This window comes from Fusarium subglutinans (assembly GCF_013396075.1).
Source record: "Fusarium subglutinans strain NRRL 66333 chromosome Unknown NRRL66333_c0000005, whole genome shotgun sequence".
Lineage (NCBI taxonomy): Eukaryota > Fungi > Ascomycota > Sordariomycetes > Hypocreales > Nectriaceae > Fusarium > Fusarium subglutinans.
In genome coordinates, this window is record NW_023502068.1 from 27,359 (window position 1) to 49,386 (window position 22,028).

The window sequence follows — 22,028 nt, forward strand, 5'->3', positions numbered from 1 at the left end:
TCTGATCGTGATAATTGGAGATCTCAGACCTTTCGCACAGTACAATCATATGGCAAACTCACACAGATATACAGTGTGAAAATGACCAATATCCACGAGTAAGTCCAGCCGGCGGCTAGCCGAGGGTGTTTTGCGGTAAGCTACGGCAAACTGAGGCGCATACAGCCGAGCGTAATAAATATGAATACTTACCAAGTTTCTCCAAGGCAAAAACTTCTAGGATATTAGGCCCTGCAGAAGGTTGTTGTTCTCTTTTTTCCTTCCTCCTTCTATGCATTTGTGATACCCCCAATCATCATCATCCCCCACGTCAATTGACCTCGTCCTTCTTCTTCGTTGTTACGCAGGAAGAAGACCGTAAGCCAATTATCCCCAAGAATGTCTGCCGTTAACCGGACCCTCCGAACGGCCTCCAAGCAGCTGCGCTTCCAGTCTCCCCGGGGTCTTCGTGTCGCCGCCCCTCTCGTGGCCCGCTCGGCGTTCGGCGCCGCTCGCTCTTCTCTTCCCGCTTCTTACGGCGCCGCCTTTTCAACTTCTGCTGCCAGACGATCAGGAGCTCCCAACATGCCTTCTACCGACCGTGAATACGATCCTGAGATCAAGGACATTGCCGACTATGTCGCCAACAAGACCATTGACTCTGAGCTTGCTGTGAGTGCTGTCAATTCTGCCGAGGCCGATTTTGCACCCCGCAAAATACCCCGCCTTGAAGCTTCTCGCTTCAACACCAACAAATTATCACGACAACTCAATGGCACTCAATCGTTGAAATTCATTGCTAATTCTTAATCAAACAGTTCGACACTGCTCGATGGATCCTTCTCGACACCCTCGGTTGCGGTCTCGAGGGTTTGAGGTTCAAGGAGTGCTCTAAGCTCCTTGGACCCATTGTCCCTGGCACTGTTGTTCCCAACGGCCCCAAGGTCCCTGGTACTCCCTTCCAGCTTGACCCCGTCAACGCCGCTTTCAACATTGGTGCTATGATCCGATGGCTCGACTTCAACGACTGCTGGCTCGCTGCTGAGTGGGGTCATCCCTCTGACAACTTGGGTGCTATCCTCGCTGTTGCTGACTGGATCAACCGTACCAACAAGGCTGGTGGTAACCTCGCTGGCGGCAAGACCTTTGTTGTCAAGGACGTCCTCGAGGCCATGATCAAGGCCCACGAGATCCAGGGTTGCTTGGCTCTCCTCAACTCCTACAACAAGGTCGGTCTTGACCACGTTGTTCTTGTCAAGGTTGCCTCTACCGCCGTCGTCTCCAAGATGCTCGGCCTCAACGAGAAGCAGATCGCGGACGCTGTCACCCAGGCTTGGGTTGATGGCCAGTCTCTACGAACCTACCGCCACACCCCCAACACCATGTCCCGAAAGTCCTGGGCTGCCGGTGATGCTTGCCAGCGCGCCGTCAACCTGGCTCTCAAGGTTCTGAAGGGTGAGCAGGGCGTTCCTACTGTCCTGTCTGCTCCCGTCTGGGGTTTCTACGATGTTCTGTTCAAGGGCCAAAAGTTTGAGTTCCAGCGCCCCTATGGCAGCTATGTCATGGAGAACGTCCTCTTCAAGGTCTCCTACCCTGGTAAGTTCAAATCAATGCAGTCAACGAGTAAAGACAAGTCTAACATGTCATAGCTGAGTTCCACTCTCAGACCGCGGTCGAGGCCTCCGAGAAGATTCACCACCTCCTCAAGTCTCAGGGCAAGTCTGCCGCTGACATCAAGTCTATCACTTGCCGAACCCACGAGGCTTGCATCCGCATCATTGACAAGCAGTTCAAGCCCATGGACAACTTTGCCGACCGTGACCACTGCATCCAGTACATGTGCGCCACCATGCTCGTGTTCGGCCGTCTTGAGGCCACTGACTACGTTGACGGTGGTGAGGCTGCCACCTCTCCCCTGGTCGAGTCTCTCCGCCAGAAGATCAAGTGTGTTGAGGATCCTCAGTACACCAAGGATTACCATGACCCCAAGCTCCGAACCATCTCTAACGCTCTCACTGTTGAGCTCAACGACGGCACTGTCCTCGATGAGGTCGCTGTTGAGGCTCCTCTTGGCCACCGTCTCCGCCGCGAGGAGGCCAAGCCCGTCATTCTCGAGAAGTACAAGCGCCACCTTGGCCCTCACTACCCCGAGGCTCGCGTCAAGGAGCTTGTGGAGCTCAACTTGGACGCCAAGAAGCTTGAGTCTACCCCTGTTGATGAGTATGTTGATCTATACACTGTTGAGAGCAGCAAGTTTGTGCAATAAAGGATTTATAAATGGGAGAGATGGAGGATGCATATTTAATCGCAAAGCCCAAAGAAGGCCATGGCTTGGATAGAATGAAAATATCACGCCTAAAATGAACAATGAATACAAAAAAAATCAACAAGCAATAAGAGAAATCTACTTGTAAGAGGCGCCTGAGTTGCACCACAGTGAATTCAATATTTTACGAACTATCAAATCTCGTGATTGGGTCGGGTTGAGCGAAGGATAGCACCGCCTCAAATGCCCGCTTTATTTGGTAGGGATATGGCTTGGGTGCTTGGCCGAACTCCGAATCTCAAGAATCGTTGGTAACAGGTCGAAACACTCTCCTCCTGCATCTAACTTCAACCTGACATCCTGTCATTACTGCACCTTTGTCACGTTGCATCAGTGTCTCCAAAACCATCGAAATCTGCGCTGATTTATCAGTCTTAAACACATCTTTATACCCGCATCGCAAGTCCGGTCCCTTTTAGCCGCACCATCCGTAATCATGGCCGCGGATCGCCAGACTATTATCGAAGTGAACCGTTCGCTTCGCAACATCAAAAATGTAAATGCCCTCGACTTCCCGTCATCGGAACCCCACTTGCGCCATCATACTCATCTGGGCATTCTCTCTGAACGTAAACTAATCCCGTGAAGGAACTAGAGAACCTCCTTGAGCGAGGCGTGATTGACGACTCCGTCTACGACACCATCAGCACCGCTCTTCCCGGCGAGTCCTCCCTCTCGGGCCCCCTCAAGACTGCGACCGGCAATAAGAATACCAACACCGCTGCTCCCAAGGCCGCTACTCCCGCACCGGCTGCCCACGCGCCTCCTACTAAGGCCTTCGAGGATCTCAAAATCAAGTCGCACTCGCCCGCGCCACCAGCCTACGATCAGACTCCTCCTCCTGGTCCTCCCCCGCGCAACGTCAAGCCCACTGTTGCCAATGCCCGCGCCCTTTACCGCTATGCTGCCTCCGACGGTCGCGATCTGGCCTTCGAGAAGGATGATCGTATCGCTGTGTACGAGTACATGAACCAGGATTGGTGGATGGGCCGAAACGAGCGCACAGGACAGGAGGGTATCTTCCCTCGAAACTACGTCCTCGTCGACCAGGAGACCAAGAAGCCTGTTGCGCCTATTCCGCAGCCTCAGTATGGCTACCCTGCCTACTCGCAGGGTCCTCCTCCTCAACAGAACCCTTACAACTCGCATGTACCACCCATGGCTGTTGCTGAGGGATCTGGACAGCCGCAGGGACAGGAGGGAGATGGCAAGGATAGCAAAGTCAATGAGTACGGCAAGAAGTTTGGTAAGAAGCTGGGTAACGCTGCTATCTTTGGTGCTGGTGCCACCATCGGAGGAAACATCGTCAACAGCATTTTCTAGAGTCTCACAATTGGGAAAGCTACATCGGCTTGATTTTCAGTTACAGGGCGCATATATTGGGCGTTAGGGAATCGAAAGTTTCATAGACAAGTATCTCAGGACGATACTGAGTCTGTGTTCAGTCTTTGTTTAGTACACAGAGTGTTTAAATGACCGTTGCGAAGATCAATACTTGCATAAATATGGAGAAATTTAAGCAATAGTCGTGAAGCTGATATCCAATTCAATGTCGATAGAACAAGAACATTTTTAGCCCATACTGGTTCTCATGAGACGTGCTTCATCATGGCTGGTGGATCTGGTAGACCGTGTGTACTGTGTCCGATACAGTGCTAGTATCTTGATCATTATGCGAATCTTAGCCATGATCAATATCTACACTGTACGTCGCAAAATTTCTTGTTGACGTCCGAGAAATCTTAAACGAAAGAATTCAACAACACCATAATCAAGACACAGCCTTCATCATGTCGACTACTAAAAAGCGCCAAGCGGAGGATACTCCTGCTCAGCCAAAGCCAAAAAAAAGCAAAAAGAGAAAGGCGAATGCCCCAGATGATGAACTTCTCGATACTGAGCTTGGTCTCAACACGCTCTTCACCAAGATGGACAACCAGCTCTTGGCTGATCATCTTGCCCAGAAATTGGGACGCTTCGGCACTGACTTGAGCGCTGTTGAGATTTCTGATATGACTGTATCCGGTAAGAGTTCTTGTTGTTAATTGCCATTCTTATTGAAAATCTCACTCACAAATTCCCAGCCAACGCGATTCAAGATACCACTTCATGGCAAGAGTCAAGAACGTTGGATAAGTTTCCGGACTTCCTGGAGAAGGTGTCAGAGGATCCCGAGGGTTTAAAGAAGGCGCCTAAGAAAACGGGATCCCCCCATACCCTTATTGTTGCAGGAGCTGGTTTGAGAGCTGCAGACATTGTCAGGTACGCTATTGCGACTCAGTTTGAGAGGTAAAAAGACTGACTGTGAGCAGGTCGATGCGCAAGTTTCAAAGCAAAGATAATTCAGTCGCGAAATTGGTACGTCCCTCTTCAAGACATGGAAATGATATCGCTAACACGTTCAAGTTCGCCAAGCATATGAAAGTTGAGGAGCAAGTCAAGTTCCTCCAGAAACACAAAACTGGCATCTGTGTCGGTACACCTGCCCGACTCATGGATCTCATCGACAACGGTGAGTTCGGCCTCGATCCTTCCCTTCCCCGTCTCCCTCAAATCACAGGCAGGTACTGACTTGAACAGGCGCACTCTCCTTGGATAACTTGAAGCGGCTAGTCATTGATGCTTCACATATCGACCAGAAGAAGCGAGGTTTGATGGACATGAAGGAAACTATGATGCCTCTGGCTCGTTTCTTGTCAAGAAAGGAGCTCAAGGACCGATACGGCGACGAGAAGAAGCCGTTGGCTTTGTTGTTCTATTAATGGATGTGATACCCTGACACAAGAAAAGTTGAAGACGAAGACGCTGTTTCTGGTTGAGACTTACCCTCGATTATTTACCTTATAGATCTTACCTGCTAGACTGTTTATCTCCACAATGCAGAAGATGCCTTCTCATCTTTCGTTTCCCTCGTTCAACTTGATATGGTTTCCCATACTGGGGAAGGGGCCGCTCCTAGAACAGCAACTTGGCACCTGCACCTACCCTCACCATCACCAAACACCACCTTCCTCGAATGTATGAGAACATCCGCCTACTTATTGACCTCTGACGACCCTCCCGATCTTAGACTTTTCATCTTCATTCGTTGTCTTCAGCTTCAGCTCAAGCTCGTTTTTGGAACGCATCTCACACTCTTTTTGGAACCCATCCCTCAATCACTCACTCACTTTTTTGGTACTGTCGTTTAAACCAGCACCCAATTTCTGCACGCTTCTCTCATAATAGCCACTTGCTTCCCATACAGCCATGCGACCTCATTTGCTCGCTGGCGTATTATCGAGCTTGGCTACTCGTACATACAGCCTCGATACATCTACACCAGGTATGGACTCTGAGCCCAATGTCAATGGGAATTCTGACAAAATATTGTAGAATGTGCTACCATTTGCTCTCGCGAACTTATGCACTATCATGGTATTCCTACTGTTGAGGGTCTCTGTCATGACATGGCCGTTCAACGAGTAAGTCATCCCTTCTATTGCATCTAGTGATGGGTTGCTGACTATGCACAGGAACTGTTCTCATGCCTGGCCAGTTCTTGCACTGATCAGTATGGTCAAGCTTTGACATACACTGTCTCCACTTGCTCTCTTCATGGTGCTACCATAAGTGATCTCCTTCCTGTGGAAATACAACATACAAGTCTTGCTCCGAGGCACTTCATGCCTCTCGTCTCACGCTCTGATTCGGCGAGCTTTGGGTTTGAAAGCCGTTTTAGCCTCTCTGTCGACTGTAAAGCCGGATCTGATGGTGTTCTTACACTGTCTCTCCCCGAATCCACCGCTTCAGCTCATCAATCTATTCCCGGTGGTGGTTCCCCTGCCTCACCAGGAGCTGGGAATGGCAACCCCAATGCCGGAGCAGGTCCACCAGGTGGTGCACCAGGCCCGAACAATGGGCCCCTACCAGGAAACACAGCAGGCTCAGGTGGCGGTCAAGGTAATCCTTCAGGAGGCACAGGTCCCGGAGGAGATGGTGGCAATGATGGAAATGATGGAAATGAACCCTCAGATCCCAACGCGGATTGTGAAGGAAACACTTCCAATGATGGATCTTCACAGTCTGGCAACAATGATGGCCAATATCCAACTGACCCGGCTCTTGCCCCGGCTCCGGTTCCTGCCAACCCTCCTGCCAACAGCAACACCCAGCCGGATGGCCAGTCCAACGGCCCTCCTGCCCCAGGACCAGATGGTGCCGATGGAAACAGTTCGCCTGACGATCCCAATCAAGGCAATACAGGACAATCACAGCCTCAACCCGCTCCTGCAACTGCACCTGCTCCTTCGAACCCGGATGAAGGCGACGGAGCACCAAATCAAGATGGAACTGGCGGACCGGGAGAGGATTGCGATGAGAGCGCTCCTGGAAACAATGCTGCACCAGCCACTCCTCCAAGTACTGGCGGCTCAGTAGACTGCTCTATCGATATTAACAATCCAGCATGCGCCAACCAGAATCAGCTACCTCCTGGACCTCCAGCGCCTCAACCACCAGCATCTCAACCGCCAGCACCTCAACCGCCAGCACCTCAACCAGCGCCACAGCCTCCAGCACCTCAAATACCAGCGCCTGCCCCGGATTCTCCCGCTCCTCAAGGCCCCCCTCCGGGCCCTGGTCCTGCTCCTGCTGGAGGTAACCCTCCCTGTGGTGCTGAAGACGGTATGCCAGCCTGCCCTGCCTCTCATCAGCCTCCAAAGGGCGATGATAGCGGTGGAAATGGGTGCTCGGACCCCAACTCAAACGCTGGCTGTGGCTCTTCTGAGCCTTCTTCACCTCAGCCGCCTCCACAGACAGCACCACCCGCTATTCCAAATAGTTGCTCCGGGGATGAAAACTCACCTTGTCACAATGGAGGTGATGGCGGATCTGATCCAGGATCTAGCAGTGTGCCTGCAAACCCCCCGTCACCGAACAGTCCTGACGCGCCTCCTCCCGATGTAGGGCCTTCACCTGCTGCCCCTCCTTTACAACCAAATACAAATGGTAATCCCGACAACGGGGCCTCTTGTGGTGGAAAGCCTGGCCCTTGTCCCGCAAATGGTGGTCCAGGAATCCCAGCGCCAGCCAATCCTCCTTCTCCGGCCTCTCCGCCTTCAACTCCCCCAGAAGGCCAGGTTCCTAACGGTTCCCCAGATAATGATGGTACTGGACAGGAAAGCCCCGGTAAAGGAGATGGCAAGGGTGATGGGGGGAAAGGGAGCGGCGATCTCGGACCACAAGCACCAGAAATCACAGCACCACCTACACAACCCGCTCTGCCTGCACCAGAAGTTCCAGCGCAGCTTCCAGGACCTCCTGCCCAACCAAGACCCCCTCAACCTACCGGTTCCAACGCTGTTGGCGGCGCTCACGAGGGACCTCAAGTTATCACAGTAATTATACCAACGCAAGTAGAGAGCACAGCAACAAAGGTCACGACAGTCTAGCCGACAAATGGCCCTTCAATGTACTCGTCACCATCTCAATTGGAGGAACGTGCCATGGCTGACATAGAACGAAGGCAAGAAGAGAATGGTCAAGAACTTGGCACTCCTGGCAACGACATCCCGGCCCAACCTGCCCCTGCTTCAGCGGCTTCAGCTATTCAAGCAGATCTTCCGACAGAGTCGGGCATGCCCGAACCTTCGTTCGTTGTTTCAAACGACTCGACAAGAGCCCATGGCTACTCACGGACCTTTGCTGTTCTGGTAGTGTTTGTGGCAATGTTTTCATGGCTACTGATATGATGCTATGGCTTACATTCTTTGTGTTCACCGGCCTTGGTGCCTAGTAATGTGGGACTTCAAAGACATTGCATTGTTTTCAAGAAATCTGTATTGATTGGTGGTTTAGCTAGTAGATGATGGTGGATGAAGCACGTGAAATGGTATGATAATATTGTAGTTCCTATTATTATAGCAACATACCCGAATGCAATGACTTGTTCTAAACGATATGTACTCGAACAGACATTACAATGATTTACCAAGCATGCCCTGTCACCTTCAGAATGAATAGGCAGATTTGGTCAAGAACCCTTTGTAAGATTATCGGCCCTCATGAGGTATCTAGGTAATTCAAGGCCACGTCGCTCCACAGCAGCCATCTTTTTTTTATGCCTATCTGTTTGGGCTCAGAAGGAATTGGCCATTGATCGAGATCCATGTCGCAATTCCATAACTGAATGTTCAGTCTCACTTATTTATACCATGTCTTATCGGCATCCTTCAGCAATCCTTTGAACTTCATCCCAATTGTCCTCATTGCTTCATCCTCACAGGTTTCCCACTTCCGCATCAACAGCCTGACATCTTCAACCACGTTTTCATCCTTTGGGTCCTTTGCCTTAGTGAGTGTATGTCCAATGATCTCCCAACAGAGATAGTCCTTGAGTGTGGGCTGTTTTGTAGAAGCAAGATCGTACTCCTGCAATTCTGCCAAAATGAGTGCAAAACGGCCGAATGACTGTGTGAGGGGCCAGTAGTCAAACTCCTCCTTGAGTTTCTGAAAGTCCATATGATACGGGTGATATTGGCGGCTTCCAAGGTCCCCGATGAGCTTGTAAAGCTCTTCTGTGAAAGCCTTATTTTCTTCAAATGTTCCATCGGATAAGGGCACAGGTATCGTTCTTAGCCTCATCTGAAACACACTAGGCAGCCTACGAGGCTCTGCTTCCTTACTGCGGATACTTTCTTGAACTTCCTCTGTCTTGGAGATTATCTTCTTGATAACGGGTACTGAGTTTTCCATCCAGTCGTTCCAGTTCTGTCGATCCTTAAATCGTCCGCCACTAAGCCTCATGACAAGTGTCATCACCATGTCGGCTTGTCCAATCTTGAGTAGCTTCTCAATGTACTCGATCACGAAGGACTGAAGCATCTGCAAAGACACTCCATCTCCAGCCAGCTTGGGCTCTCGGTCGACAGGGTTCTGCTGTATCATGGCCGCAGACAGTATGATGCCAAATTTGAACGAATCGCGGCCGGGGTTGGAAAACTGCGAAAGCCAGTGCTTGCCTGCCTTTGAGTTAACGAGGTCCCGGTCCTCCTGGATGGCCTTTGTGATACGTTGTACGCCAGGGCTGGGATCGACATTGATGAGTGCGGCGGAGCGAACCATATTGAAGACTGATACAGGTGTGTAGGGTTGGAGTTGCCCATAAAGAGCAGACACAGTAGTGAGATGCACGGGGAGATGGGGAATCTCTTCCTCGAGAGAGAAGTTGTTTTTACTCAAGAAAAGTTTCATCCAACGGGTGTTGTTGACAGCCGATTGCTCCACTGCACCCATAACGAGTGATGCGAGCCTCCTTTTATCTTCTTCGTTCAAAGTCTGTCCCCTGACCTTGAAGATCAGGAGCTCGAGAAGGGGGATTTCATCGCCAATCTCAGGCAATGGGGCGTCTTGGGTTGAAGCAGCAACCCAATCAGCTTCAGTCAGCCCGCGTCTCTCATTGAGCTGTACGATTGCTGGAACAATATACTCCCCAAGGGCGTCAAGGATGCGTTTCTTTAGACTGGGAGGGCAAGTAGGTTCCTCCAAGATTGCAAAGAGACTGTTGGTGATGGTGATTCGGATATCGATGTGTCGTGCTTCTGCAAGAAGACCAAAAAGGATTTCACATGATGATGACGGATCCATGAATAGATTGTACTGCAAGATCTGGGCGAGCATCTTGACGGTAGTAACCTTGATGGATGGCCCCGGAGAGGGCTTGGGACCTGCTGATGCGCCTTCCTCAGTGAGTTCCTTGGATCTTTCTGCCTGTTCTTTAACGTCCGTGTTCTGATTTTGTTCTCGCATCTTATCCTTTATCGCACTGGCCATAGTGTGTAACATTTCCTTTGCTGGCTTAGCTGGAAGCACCGAGAGGAAGCCAACGCTGAGAAGATGGCGGTGCCAGGAAGAGCTTTCTTTGGCGCCTTCACTGTCCAGAACCAAGTCACGGATGAAGGGGCATGCTAGTGAGGGCTGATCGCTAGAAGCCAGGCGCTCAATGACGAAGACGATATCCTGCATCTGCGCACGTATAGCTTCAGGTCCTAGTCGCTCCCTCGTCCTATCGATAAGGAAGCGTGCCAACTCTGCCTGTAAAGGAGGCGACAAAGGCGTTCTTGAAAGCAAACGATACACGTAGCTACCCTTGACAGACTCGCGATTCGATGAAGTGGTGAGAGAATCGAAAAGCGAACCGCCGTGTGCGGTCGCCAAAGCCGGGTTTCGAACTACAGCTCCGACTTCAATAAGCAAATCCGTTGTTGGCTTCCAGACGATCGCCATCATGTCCCTTTCGCACCTTTCACGATCTGCCGCTGAGCATTTTGCAAGGTTCTTGAAGAACATTTCCAGTCTGCTCATACGTTGACCTGTTACAGCCATAACGAGGTTGAACAGCCAGGTCCAATTCTGGGCCTTGAATCCGGGTTCTCCGACTGCGAGCGTTGCAGTCTCAACAATATTGATGAGAATCTGGTTTGCAAACTCGATATCTTTCTTGCCCAGGGTTGATGTGAATGACACGATAGCTTCAGGTGAGCTGACACGTCCATCTGGCATGGCACCCAGAACTTCTTCAATCTCCTTTGTCTTGAAGACTTTCACACTGAACAAACTATGGCTTGTGAGAGAGTCCTTGATGAAACGCCGAGACCAGATTATAGTGTCGTTCAAAGTCTGTAGATCTCCAATAGCGACGCAGAGATTCAAGGCAGCTCTAGCCCAGTATGCTCGCTCGACAGCCTCACGAGCCTGTTGAGCGTTCGTTTTCCGCTCGTTTATGAGGCCAATAGCGCGATCAAGCCATCCCTGGTGCTCGTCTTTTGTGTTCGATTTGCGGATCAGCAACGCCCTAACGATTTCAACGTCTCCGAAACCGCTGTGTTTAATATGTCCCTGCGACTGATTGAGTATTGTTCCACTCTGATTCGCAACTTGGAGAAAGTTGTTCTTGGGAAACAGGCTTTCTAGCTTCTCAAAAAGTTGCAGTGACTTCTTGTAATTGATAATGAAGAACAGATCTGAAGGCCAGGCTCGTTCAGGAAGATCCTTGAGTCTGGCCAGATCTTGTTCCGAGTCACTCTCGATGTCGATTTTATAGTTTTTGTGATGCTGGATGAAGAGGCGAAATAAGTCATATCTGCCATCGACTTCTAACTTCCAAGAAACCCACAGAGTTTGACGGATTCTCTCTAACTCGATGGGTGGTTTCTCGCTCGGTAATAGCCGGATCAAATGTACCAAACGAGCTTGATATTGTCTCTTGCTTTCGCTGCCGTCGGCAGCCTTGGCCCACCGATCGACAGTATACTGAAGCAAGCCACCTTGTCTGAGAACAAGCTGCTTGGAAATGTCCCCGTGTTTTTGGGCACATTCGAGTACGAGGCTGAGATATCTGATGCGCCTCTCGTCGTCGTCGTATCTGCTCTTGAGAAGGCGCTTGAGAACCGGCATAGCCACTTCATCTATCAAATCAGATGGGACATGGATTTTGCCCTCTTTTGCGAGGAGGGTCGTCAATATCCTCTCGCAAAAGGCAATGTTGCCTCGAAAGAGTCTCCTATGATGACAAAAGTTGATATTTTTGTCCTTGCAGAAGATTTCGCCGAGGAATCTATCCTCGTGTTGCTCTCGATGGCCTAGAAAGAGACGTTTGTTCTGTGGCGCCGTCCACTCAATCTTCGTATCCTTCTCAAACTTCTCTACCAGCTCGAGGTTGCATGCTGGAATTATGTCTTGGTAGAAGCTGTTCAGAGGTCTGTCATCTTGTCGCCCCTCGTAGAGTATCGTGACCAACTCTTCAAGAGCAGCACGCCTTTGGGGCTGTGCCTTCTCAGCTGAAGCGGTCGAGCCCAGACGCTTGCACATATCACGTACGTCTCGAATGCTGAACTCGGCCATCAGACAGGCCAGCCCTGAAGCTCCTCCTGCAGCATTCCATGCTTGTTGAAAGCGGTCTTCACGTCGTAAGGCTTTTGTGAATTGGCGAATAGTAAGCTTTCTCTTGGTGGCACTTTCAGTTTGGCGGAGGTCGTCTATGATTTCTGATTCTTTGCGGCGCGTCATTTTAGAAGTGATTATTTGCAGTTCAGACTTGTGGCTGAGAGTTTAGATCAGCAGACAGAACTTGGAAGATTAAATGCAATTGTCTTTGAGATGAAGTTGTGTTGTGAGATGAAGCATGAGAGCGGTGACTTAAATAGTGTCAGCCCAGCTACTGACTGCCATTAGATGCAGCAGCCTAAGACGGAAAGGCGTCCGGCGAGACCAAGAAGGAAATACCCGAAAGTCCTAGCATTACCGACTTAATTAAGGATTAGCAGCAGCAGATCTTTTGAACAAGCCAATAGATATTTGCTTCCATTCCCAACTTGGTAGTGCCTCTCCTTTCATCCACTCGATTTTGTTCAGACATAAGATAAGATAGCATCCGCTGGGATATTCAGAGGAAATCGAGAGCATCAATAAAGGAAATGAATATAACTAAAGACTAAAGACAGTCTTATATCCTAATATAAAAATAAGGACAGGGTTAAATAACCGCTACAAGATCATTGTAAAAGAGAGCCATAAGAACCATGAGAACAATAAGGCCGTATTCGTCTCCCTTTGAACTCCACAAGGCACGACCTCGATGATCAGATTGGATGATAATGTCAAAATGATTCTCTGACTAGTCTCAGCTTGTGCTCCTTCGAAAAAAAAAAAATATATAACTGGTTATCTACAGATTCTATGGGATCATCATGTTATGGTCCAGTGAGACTCCACTTGTTGGATCGGCGTATGACTGATATACCTAGCTGAAGTGGTGGGGTGGAGTGAAGTGGCAACAAACAGGCTTATTGTCTTGACTCAACTCACCTATAAACATTGTAGCCAAGCTTACGTTAAAATGCATTTTCGTCTGAAAATTAAATTGGCATCGATAGCCCAAGTCGTGCTGACTCGTTGTGCCAGATTGAAGGATGATAGATGTCACCTTGGTGTTCAGGATGCGGATCACCATGGTGCGAGGTAAGTCCATGTCAAAGTAACCCATCCACGATGTATCGAAGCATAAAGAGATCTATGAAGTCATATTAGATATGTTGTCATCCTCTTTCAAGGCAACAATCGGCCTTGTTACACAAAATCATGCTGTTGAGCTTGTGTCTTGCGGTTTGCCTCTTGTTTGACAGTCCCTCCGAGACCATTCTCGCGATTTGAGACACCAGTTGCCTATGATTTATAAAACAGCTTGTTTTATAATGCGTAGCTACCTATCCTTGATGAGATCAGCAAACAAGATCCGAGAGTTTGTGAAGGACAATGAGGTACCTACCTATAGGATCGCTATTGCTTCATATGCACAAACGATCCAGCGCCTATTCATAGAAACTCACGTAGTCTTCAATCTCTATTAATTAGGTAATAAGAATCGTTTATCTGCTATGCTTCAAAACCCCGAACCCTCGTCTGCTTCCTTCCACGTCCAGGTATGTTTGGTGAAGTTGACCTTTGCTATCATCACACTTGCAGGAACCATTCAGCCATTAGGTAGGAATTACTAATAGCTCGGGACAAACCTGTCCAAGTTTATCTATTTCAAATTCTTGCAAATAAAAAAGCCACAAGACGCTAATGCTCACAGTGATTCACAAACCAGACACACACAAGCGACACTGCTCGCAACTGTAGGCAGTCCTGCGTTTTAGAACGCCTAACTTACTCCCCTTTTCTTTTCTTCTCTTTCAAACCTGCACAACTCTTCAAATCCGATAGTTTTCATCGGGTGCTTGCAGAATATTGCTCAATATTATCTCGCCATCTTCCAGCTGCCTGACCATGTCGTCCTGGGGTGATCCGACAGTGTGGAATGATGGTCCTTGGCCTGGCAAAGGCACCGAAGATTCCGACAGTGTGAATAGCGAAGGTATCTTATTTTATTTCCCTTAGATTATCCAATACCAAGTTAGTAATGGCTAACCACAACATCTAGTTCAAGTTGGTGAAATTGGACATATCTGCCAAGTCAGAGATGCCTTTGCCGAGTTCAACAAATCTGGCGAGTTGGTCAAATGGCTCGACGAGATCCCCAATAAGAGTCCTGACCTCGAGGAAGAAGAGCTAATCCTCAAGGCCAAACGGATTCGCGATACTTATGCTATCGTCTGTGGTCGCTACCCAACCAAAGAAAATACCTGGGAGATTCGTACCATCTGGATCAACAATCCCATTCTACAGGATATTCTACGAAATATTTCCGTAGATCCCGATTGGAGTTCCAGCGCTGAAAGTATCAAGTTTGAAAAGCCGTTTGCCTCTTTGGTTCATCACTGGGAGCAATTGTGCGAGTTAGCAGAGGCCGATGCTGGTTCCGAGGCCCAGAGATTCATGAAATTACTCGTGGATTTACTCAAGGGCGAACTGCGAGATACTCTCATCCGAGTCAAGAAGATCATGAAAACTGGATGTGCTGCTTTCGGTGACCTTCAATTTGTCTTCAAGCCTGGTCAGCTCTTCTTTGACTCCCGCCATCCTATGGGCGCAGGCGTTTGCCAGTCTTACGTGCATGGCAAAGTTCCAGTCGATCAAGTTGCGTGGAAAGGGGAAGAGTATCGTTTGACCGATTCGACCTTCCATCTCCCCAGGTTCGCAGGCATTCGGCCCATCTCTGAACTCAGCGTCCGGCCAGCATGGGCCTGTTCAAAAGATGACATCAAGAGCATGAAGGCTGCTCTCGTCAAACGTGGCCGCAAGTATGAAGCACTAAGAGGTATTCATTTCCGCTTTTATCCTGGTATTATCGAACAAGGAGTGGTAAGAAATTCAGCGAGCTTGCTCTGTAGAGAAACATATTAACAATCAAGTAGGTGAATTTGGATAAAGGTTGGGGAGCCGACAGCATCCCAAGCCTCCCTAATCGAGCGGTAAGGCTTCGAGATATGCTTGGAGCTGTTATATACTGACAGAGAATCTAGATCGCAGGACGAGTGATCGTAGATGCGGCAGGTCAACACGGGCATGATGCTAGATGTTCCTACCCCCTGTCCAGTCTTCCCACCAGCAGTGCAATGTACAGTAACGGACAATATTCTAAGGCCTCTACTTCTAGCGGCCACCAAGAGTCACAGGAAGATAGCGATTGGGAGGTCGAAGAAGAGGAGGATCCCAAGCACCTCACGGATGAGCAGGCTATGTTGACCGTTTCAACCGTGAAATGTTTCTCGATCGAAAACAAGACGTGGTGTAAGCTCACATGCACAAAGATACTCATGCATATCTGTTAACATCCTGTGCTAGGTACGGCCGAGGTGGACGATCTCAAAGACATTGAGTGGAACACTCAGGCCTTTGACAACCTCGTCATCGATGAAGCAGAGAAGAGACTCCTAGTCGGATTTATAGGTGCAGCCACGAACGGAAAGTTGCAGGATTTCGACGACTTTGTCGACGGAAAGGGTTCGCTTCTCCTCACCAATGGTTGGTCATGAACTGACCTTAGTCACAGGAAAGGGTCTTGTCATGCTCTTGTGTGGTCCCCCCGGTACGGGAAAGACATTCACTGCAGAATCCGGTATGTCTTGTCGAGTCTTAAACTCCAAACCTATACTGACTAACATCAACATAGTCTCCGAGAATCTGAAGCGCCCTCTTTACCGCGTTGATACCTCGGACCTGGGGATGGATCCCAAGAACCTGGAGAGTAATCTCAAGACTGCTCTTGATCGCTGTGCGCGCTGGAATGCCATCCTCTTACTTGATGAAGCAGATGTGTTCCTTGAAAAGCGCACCAGCAGCAATCTTACGCAGAACGAGATGACTACCAGTAGGTTACTCCCTGTGGTTGTTGTGAACCTGTCTGACATGCTTCCCAGTTTTCCTTCGCGTCCTGGAATACTACAAGGGAATCATGATGCTCACCACGAACCGCTACCTTGCAATCGATCCCGCGTTTGAGTCACGAATCGACCTTTCATTTTTCTTCCAGGATCTTGAGCCAGCCTCCCGAGCCAAGGTCTGGTACAACTTTCTTATCAGAGAAGACAAGGCGTTGGCTGGTGACAGCGATGCGATTGCGAAGCTGGCCAGCATGCCTCTGAATGGCCGACAGATCAAGAGCGCCGTCAAGACAGCTCGAATCTTGGCTGCCAGCGAGAACTTGCCTCTTGCAGTTGATCATTTGCAGACGGTTGTTTTCATGCGAATGAAAGCCTTGAAGATGATGGAGTAGGTCGGGGCGATTAAAAGTCTAGCCAAGGTCTGGCATTCTAAGTATGAGGATAATCCTTTAACTCGGACATGGCCTCGTACCGACCGCTAAATTATAGTGGCTGATGGGGTTTTTTGGTGGCAATCTGCATCAAGGCAGCATGAACTCGAGGTGATGAGTGGAAGGCATTTCTCACGATGGTGAATAGGTCAAGGCAACTTGACAAAGGGGGTAGCTTAAGTAGCATTCACATCAACAAGTAAAAGATTGCCTCATTAGAACATAATAGGGTTCGTGATCATTTAGGTGCCGTTATCATCTAATCGTACATTGCTTGTTTTCGCTCATGCCTCTGAGTTCGCGTGATCCTCGACACCATTTTAAGCTCCATATTTCTTGTCCGAGTCGGAGATGGGGAATTCGCTGCCTGTGGCGCTCTTGTACTGGTCGCGAATGGCATCGGAAATAGCCTCGTCCTTGGCCTGCTCAGCGGCGCTCTCGTTGCTCTGATCGCCTCCGCCGAGGAACTTTTCCTGCACAAAGTCGACGGCTGCAGCGGTTGTTAGTACAGAAATACGTGGAAAGTTAATGGAGATAATTACCCTTGTCAAGGCCATCCTCGTTCTTTTCGCCCTGCGCGCCACCGCCAGCCATTCCGTTGACCTTGTCCATGAAGCTGCCGCCAGCCTCGGGAGGAGCTTGCTGGCCCTCGGTGTTGTTGGCGTTGTTGTTGTTGCCACCGGCGAGGTTCTTGACGAAATCCATGATGATAGTTTGAGTTTTGAGTTGAAAGTTGTAATTTGTAATTTGTGGTATGTAGGATGATGAGTATGAAGATGGAAAGATCGAGAAGCGGACAAGATCTTCCCTTTTATACAACTAGTCACACTGCACATCAGGCGGGGGAAGGAACAATTCTTGATTCAATGTATGGCAAGGAAACCACTGACGCAACTAAAACAAGGGATTGGTACTTCACAGCTGAAAAATGATGTGCAGTGACGTTGACACCAAGATGTATTGGTGCACAGCTCGACAGGGATTGACAGACCAAGATAAGGTGCGGCGGTAGCATAAAGCTTAAGCTCGCGTGCCAAGTTTTAGGGTGGTAGGCCGCCTGGAGTGTTGAACTGGAGCGCGGGGTAAGAGTTGCTAGGACTCTACTCTACTCTACTCCGCCGCTGGACTAACCTTGGGTTGGTGATGATATCACAGGAAATACATAATCGTTAGACATGCACAGCACGCATGTTTGGAATTAAATGCGTAGCATTATTGAAACAAATGGGTATCATAAACATAAACTCAGTCCTGCCTCCCTTGAATCACCCTTGTCGATCGATGCCCAGTTATGCCCGGAATCTCTCGTCAACCATCGCCGTGTTTTGTTATCGTATCGTCGTGACTCTCTTGGTCATTAATGCATTATTTTCATCTCTTCTAAGCTCATGGGCCGTAGTTAATATCTCTAGTCCCGGGTATACATCCCATTGGCGTCGATGACAGCTTGACATCTGTGAGGCATACTCTCGATGAGCGCTTTCATGTTCTCCTGAGGTATGCTGTTCCAGGTGGCTCGGACAACTTGTCGGATGCGCCACTCGGCGACCTCGCCGTAAAGAGAGCGGTCCTTGTCAATCTTGAGATTAACCTTGACCCAGTTGAATATCTCAGTGATGGGGTTCAGGTCGGGTGAGGCGGGAGGGAAGTGTTCAGTGGGCATAGATCGAAATCGCATCTCGTCCTTGACGGCAACAGCAGCGTGGGCGCACATATCTGGACGCATAGCAAAGCGACATCCAGAGGGCTGATCGTCGATCCACTTGGATAATCCTGGAAAGATGACCTTGTAGTGATTTACAGGACTGAGTGGGCCGAACTTGTTGTCCGCGTCGCGACTCCAAGCAATAAGAGGGCCTTTGCCAGTGAGACCTGAGAAGTGGGCAAAGTACAGCTCACTGTCATTGCAGGTTACAGGCTCAGCAGGCACATCGTTGATGCAGTCAAGATGGTATTCCTCTTCCGACTGTCGAATGACCAAGGGTTCATGTGCGTCTGTAAGGGGAATGCGGACTTCTGCAGTGAAGAGAACCTTGTTCCACTGCTCGACGGTCCAGTTGACATGGCTCTGAGCGAATTCAAGCCGGAGCTTTCGGGTTCCCTCGTTAATGAAAGGTCGAACGACAGCCGGATACAACTTGTACCCGTAACGACCGAGAGCATTACGAATGGCAGTATCAGAACTTTCTAATCCGAGGGTAGCAGCGATCTTGGAGAGGGGCATGCGACGGGCATGGGGAGAAGACTTGACGAATTTAACTAGCTCTCGGGCTTGAACAATGGTAGGAACTGGAGGTCGGGCATCGGTGCAAGGCTTGTCAGTTATTTGACGAGCTTTGACGCGAGTCGCAGCACAAGTTAGAGGCTGAGTCCAGTTGACGCTTCGAGCGACAGCCTGCTTAGAAAATCCCTGGGCGTGAAATTGGACAGCATGGGCTCTCTGATGGCTGTTAGGGAGGCATGAAGCACGCAAGAGTTGCTCAGTCTGCATGACATCTTTGAGACGTTGTGGGTCATTGCCAGCGAGTTGAGATTTGGGGTTGGAGAAGTGCTTGATTGAACTCTGGACCGCGTCAAGCTTGGATTTGCTAACAACCGCAAGGGCCTCGCGAGCAGCAAGCTCATGTTCGATCCTAGAGACGGTGCTGAGGATAGATTCGAGGGCTGCAGCCATTGTGAAGCTTGAGAGCAATGGCCTTAGGAAAACAATGAAGAGAATAGCAAGATTGTCGGGAGAATGGCGATGGAACTTGAATGTAATTTGATTGTTGGATTTGATTGTCCTGAGAGCAAAGATTGAAGACAATTGGACTGCACAGCAAGAATATTTTGATGTGATTGAAGAAGAATGGAGGGTGACCTACACAAGGGGTGTCGTTAGTGGAAGGCTCAATGGGATGGGAGCTCTGGACCAATGAGATAGACCTTGTCAATCGAGCTCAATAAGGTAGAGAGATCTCCACTTCTAACAGTAACCACACTAGCCACACTGTAAGGGTTGAGGCGGTGCCTCCATTTCTGTGGCTTTGTGGGGTCCTTTTCTGGCCGGTTGACTCAAGCTTTGGTGGGGCGCAGGTCAATCGTTATGACGCAGACGCTTGGTCTCAGCTGGGCTGTTAAAAAGTTCAAATATCGCGACAGACTCGTTATTTCAGTACAGCTTCAACTCTCCCGCTGGGCTCTCTATACGCACGAAACCACATACGTCAGTCGCCATGGCTAAGACGAACGAGGATCTTCTTCGGCGGCCCTTGTATCGTATGTATTCGTCTCAAACCCCTCCCCCGCCATGGATCGGCGTGTCGAGATGTCGCAAAGTACTGACGAGTTAACCAGTTTATGATCTGCCTGCCGAAGTTCTAGACACTTTGGTGCTTAAATCTGATACAGACGCCGAAGCCGAAGCTATCGCTGCCGCCGAATCCACAAAACCTTCGTCTGAGAGCGCGTCGTCGTCAGATACGAATCTCGTCGGGACACAGGCGTGCTCTTTGTGTGGCCTCACATTCACAACAGTGATCGACCAGCGGGGACATCTCAAGTCTGATTTTCACCACTACAATCTCAAGCAAAAACTGCGAGGTCAAAAGCCCGTGTCAGAGACAGAATTTGAGAAGCTCGTTGGCAACCTAGACGAATCATTATCAGGCTCTGATTCAGAGGAGGAGGAAGAGGAGGAGGAAGATGGCCGACAAGATTCAACACTGACTGCGCTGTTGAAGAAGCAGGCGAGATTGGCTGATAAGGCAAACGATTCAACCGAAGATGATGAGAGCGAAACAGCAGGAAAGCCAGGTCGCGGCAAGCCACCTCTGGTATGGTTCAGCTCTCCACTACTTCCAGAGAAGACCTATTTCGGCATGTACCGCGCAATCTTAACGGGCGAGGAACAAAGAAATCTGGATCTGGTGGAGGTGTTGAAGAAGAAGCAGGTCGAGCCCATATCCATGCCCAAGCTTCCTAAAGAGGGAGCCTTGCCAGAGGTCGCGTACAAGGGTCCTCATGTCTTTCTCTGTATGATCGGCGGTGGTCACTTTGCGGCCATGGTTGTATCTCTCGCCCCACGACCCAACAAGAACGGCACAACCATGAATCGAGAAGCGACGGTGCTTGCTCACAAGACCTTCCATCGATATACAACCCGACGAAAGCAAGGTGGTTCTCAATCGGCCAACGATAATGCGAAAGGTGCTGCTCACTCGGCTGGTTCAAGTTTGCGACGTTATAACGAACAGGCTTTGGTAGAGGATGTGAGAACTCTTCTCCAAGACTGGAAAGCCCTCATCGACACCTCAGAGTTACTGTTTATCCGAGCAACAGGTATGACAAATCGAAGAACGCTCTTCGGCCCCTATGAGGGACAGGTGTTGAAGCATAATGATACTCGAATTCGTGGCTTTCCCTTCAGCACACGGCGAGCGACACAGAATGAACTTATGCGATCCTTCATCGAGCTGACACGACTAAAAGTCCGTGAGATCGAGCCTGTGCAGGAACAGAAGAAAGACTCTGGATCAGCGACTCCAACAAAGACGAGTACAAAGCCTTCAAAACCGAAGTTGACAGAAGAGGAAGAGACTGCTTTACTTCACACATCCCAACTTCAAGCGTTTGTACGAAGGTCAAAGGTCCCTGCGCTACTCTCGTACCTCAAGAACAACAACATATCAGCCGATTTCGAGTTTCAGCCTGTGGAGCAAAATCACCATGCACCACGGCCACTCCATCTCGCTGCTGCTCAAAACGCTGCACCATTGGTACTCGGCCTTCTCGTTCGCGGTGGAGCAGATCCTACAATAAAGAACAATGATGGCAAGACGCCCTTCGAACTCGCTGGCGAACGCTCAACGCGGGATGCGTTCCGCGTCGCCCGCTCCGAGCTGGGAGAGTCTAAGTGGCCCTGGGATGATGCAAAGGTACCGCCAGCCATGAGCAAGGCTGAAGCAGATAAGCGTGACGAGAGAGAAAAGAAGGAAGCTAGTGACAAGGAGGCTGAGCGTCGGCGCGCTGAAGAGGAGCGACTACAGGTGGAAGGTCCAAAGGTTTCAGAAGGACGAAAACAGAAGGGAAATGCTCTGGCGGCGGGGCTGAAGAAGACACCGCAGGAGAGGAGAGAGGCGGAAGAGAGAGGATTAACGCCTGAGATGAGGATGAGATTGGAGCGTGAGAGGAGAGCACGAGCTGCGGAGGAGAGATTACGGAGGATGCAAGGAGGCGGATAAGCTTGAGTGTCATAATAGATCAGAACTCAGAATAGACTAATACCACTGTATACTACATCCTGGTTCTATTTTATTGACGTGAAAAATTTGAGTAGTCTCTGGAGTGTTTGCAATTTTGAAGGGTCGATTACACAGCACAGTCACACAAGACTCTGGTTACCATGGTGTGGTTCTCATCGTCAACTTTGTTATCTTGAGCTCACAACCTCTGATGGCAATAAATGATATACATTCAGAAATCGTCCGCAAATAAAGTGAAATCTCT

The 22,028-nt window shown here is 49.6% G+C and overlaps 9 protein-coding genes across 9 annotated transcripts; 6 read left to right on the plus strand and 3 right to left on the minus strand.

Annotated features, from left to right (window-relative positions):
- Positions 1 to 378: 378 nt before the first annotated feature.
- FSUBG_1055 (2-methylcitrate dehydratase) lies at positions 379 to 2,245 on the plus strand (the record flags this gene model as incomplete). The annotated part of the gene is made up of 3 exons (XM_036675138.1): positions 379 to 651; positions 798 to 1,575; positions 1,629 to 2,245. The coding sequence occupies 3 exons, from the start codon at positions 379 to 381 to the stop codon at positions 2,243 to 2,245; spliced, it is 1,668 nt and encodes a 555-aa protein (XP_036543223.1).
- A 496-nt stretch (positions 2,246 to 2,741) lies between these two features.
- FSUBG_1056 (SH3 domain protein) lies at positions 2,742 to 3,628 on the plus strand (the record flags this gene model as incomplete). The annotated part of the gene is made up of 2 exons (XM_036675149.1): positions 2,742 to 2,801; positions 2,894 to 3,628. 2 exons carry the CDS (start codon positions 2,742 to 2,744, stop codon positions 3,626 to 3,628), a joined length of 795 nt encoding a protein of 264 aa, XP_036543224.1.
- Positions 3,629 to 4,095: 467 nt separating this feature from the next.
- On the plus strand, positions 4,096 to 5,067 carry FSUBG_1057 (uncharacterized protein; the record flags this gene model as incomplete). The annotated part of the gene is made up of 5 exons (XM_036675159.1): positions 4,096 to 4,330; positions 4,390 to 4,567; positions 4,618 to 4,663; positions 4,712 to 4,817; positions 4,886 to 5,067. The coding sequence occupies 5 exons, from the start codon at positions 4,096 to 4,098 to the stop codon at positions 5,065 to 5,067; spliced, it is 747 nt and encodes a 248-aa protein (XP_036543225.1).
- A 487-nt stretch (positions 5,068 to 5,554) lies between these two features.
- Positions 5,555 to 8,037, plus strand: FSUBG_1058 (uncharacterized protein; the record flags this gene model as incomplete). The annotated part of the gene is made up of 4 exons (XM_036675170.1): positions 5,555 to 5,630; positions 5,681 to 5,769; positions 5,821 to 7,683; positions 7,738 to 8,037. 4 exons carry the CDS (start codon positions 5,555 to 5,557, stop codon positions 8,035 to 8,037), a joined length of 2,328 nt encoding a protein of 775 aa, XP_036543226.1.
- A 451-nt stretch (positions 8,038 to 8,488) lies between these two features.
- FSUBG_1059 (uncharacterized protein) lies at positions 8,489 to 12,352 on the minus strand (the record flags this gene model as incomplete). Its single annotated transcript, XM_036675181.1, has 1 exon — positions 8,489 to 12,352. One exon carries the CDS (start codon positions 12,350 to 12,352, stop codon positions 8,489 to 8,491), a length of 3,864 nt encoding a protein of 1,287 aa, XP_036543227.1.
- A 1,761-nt stretch (positions 12,353 to 14,113) lies between these two features.
- On the plus strand, positions 14,114 to 16,502 carry FSUBG_1060 (P-loop containing protein; the record flags this gene model as incomplete). Its single annotated transcript, XM_036675193.1, has 8 exons — positions 14,114 to 14,201; positions 14,268 to 15,088; positions 15,142 to 15,198; positions 15,250 to 15,517; positions 15,572 to 15,730; positions 15,780 to 15,845; positions 15,900 to 16,097; positions 16,147 to 16,502. 8 exons carry the CDS (start codon positions 14,114 to 14,116, stop codon positions 16,500 to 16,502), a joined length of 2,013 nt encoding a protein of 670 aa, XP_036543228.1.
- A 359-nt stretch (positions 16,503 to 16,861) lies between these two features.
- On the minus strand, positions 16,862 to 17,246 carry FSUBG_1061 (DNA damage-responsive 48; the record flags this gene model as incomplete). Its single annotated transcript, XM_036675204.1, has 2 exons — positions 16,862 to 17,031; positions 17,084 to 17,246. 2 exons carry the CDS (start codon positions 17,244 to 17,246, stop codon positions 16,862 to 16,864), a joined length of 333 nt encoding a protein of 110 aa, XP_036543229.1.
- A 703-nt stretch (positions 17,247 to 17,949) lies between these two features.
- Positions 17,950 to 19,215, minus strand: FSUBG_1062 (transposable element TCB2 transposase; the record flags this gene model as incomplete). The annotated part of the gene is made up of 1 exon (XM_036675215.1): positions 17,950 to 19,215. The coding sequence occupies one exon, from the start codon at positions 19,213 to 19,215 to the stop codon at positions 17,950 to 17,952; it is 1,266 nt and encodes a 421-aa protein (XP_036543230.1).
- A 541-nt stretch (positions 19,216 to 19,756) lies between these two features.
- Positions 19,757 to 21,763, plus strand: FSUBG_1063 (Found in mitochondrial proteome; the record flags this gene model as incomplete). The annotated part of the gene is made up of 2 exons (XM_036675226.1): positions 19,757 to 19,799; positions 19,878 to 21,763. 2 exons carry the CDS (start codon positions 19,757 to 19,759, stop codon positions 21,761 to 21,763), a joined length of 1,929 nt encoding a protein of 642 aa, XP_036543231.1.
- Between the last annotated feature and the right edge of the window lie 265 nt (positions 21,764 to 22,028).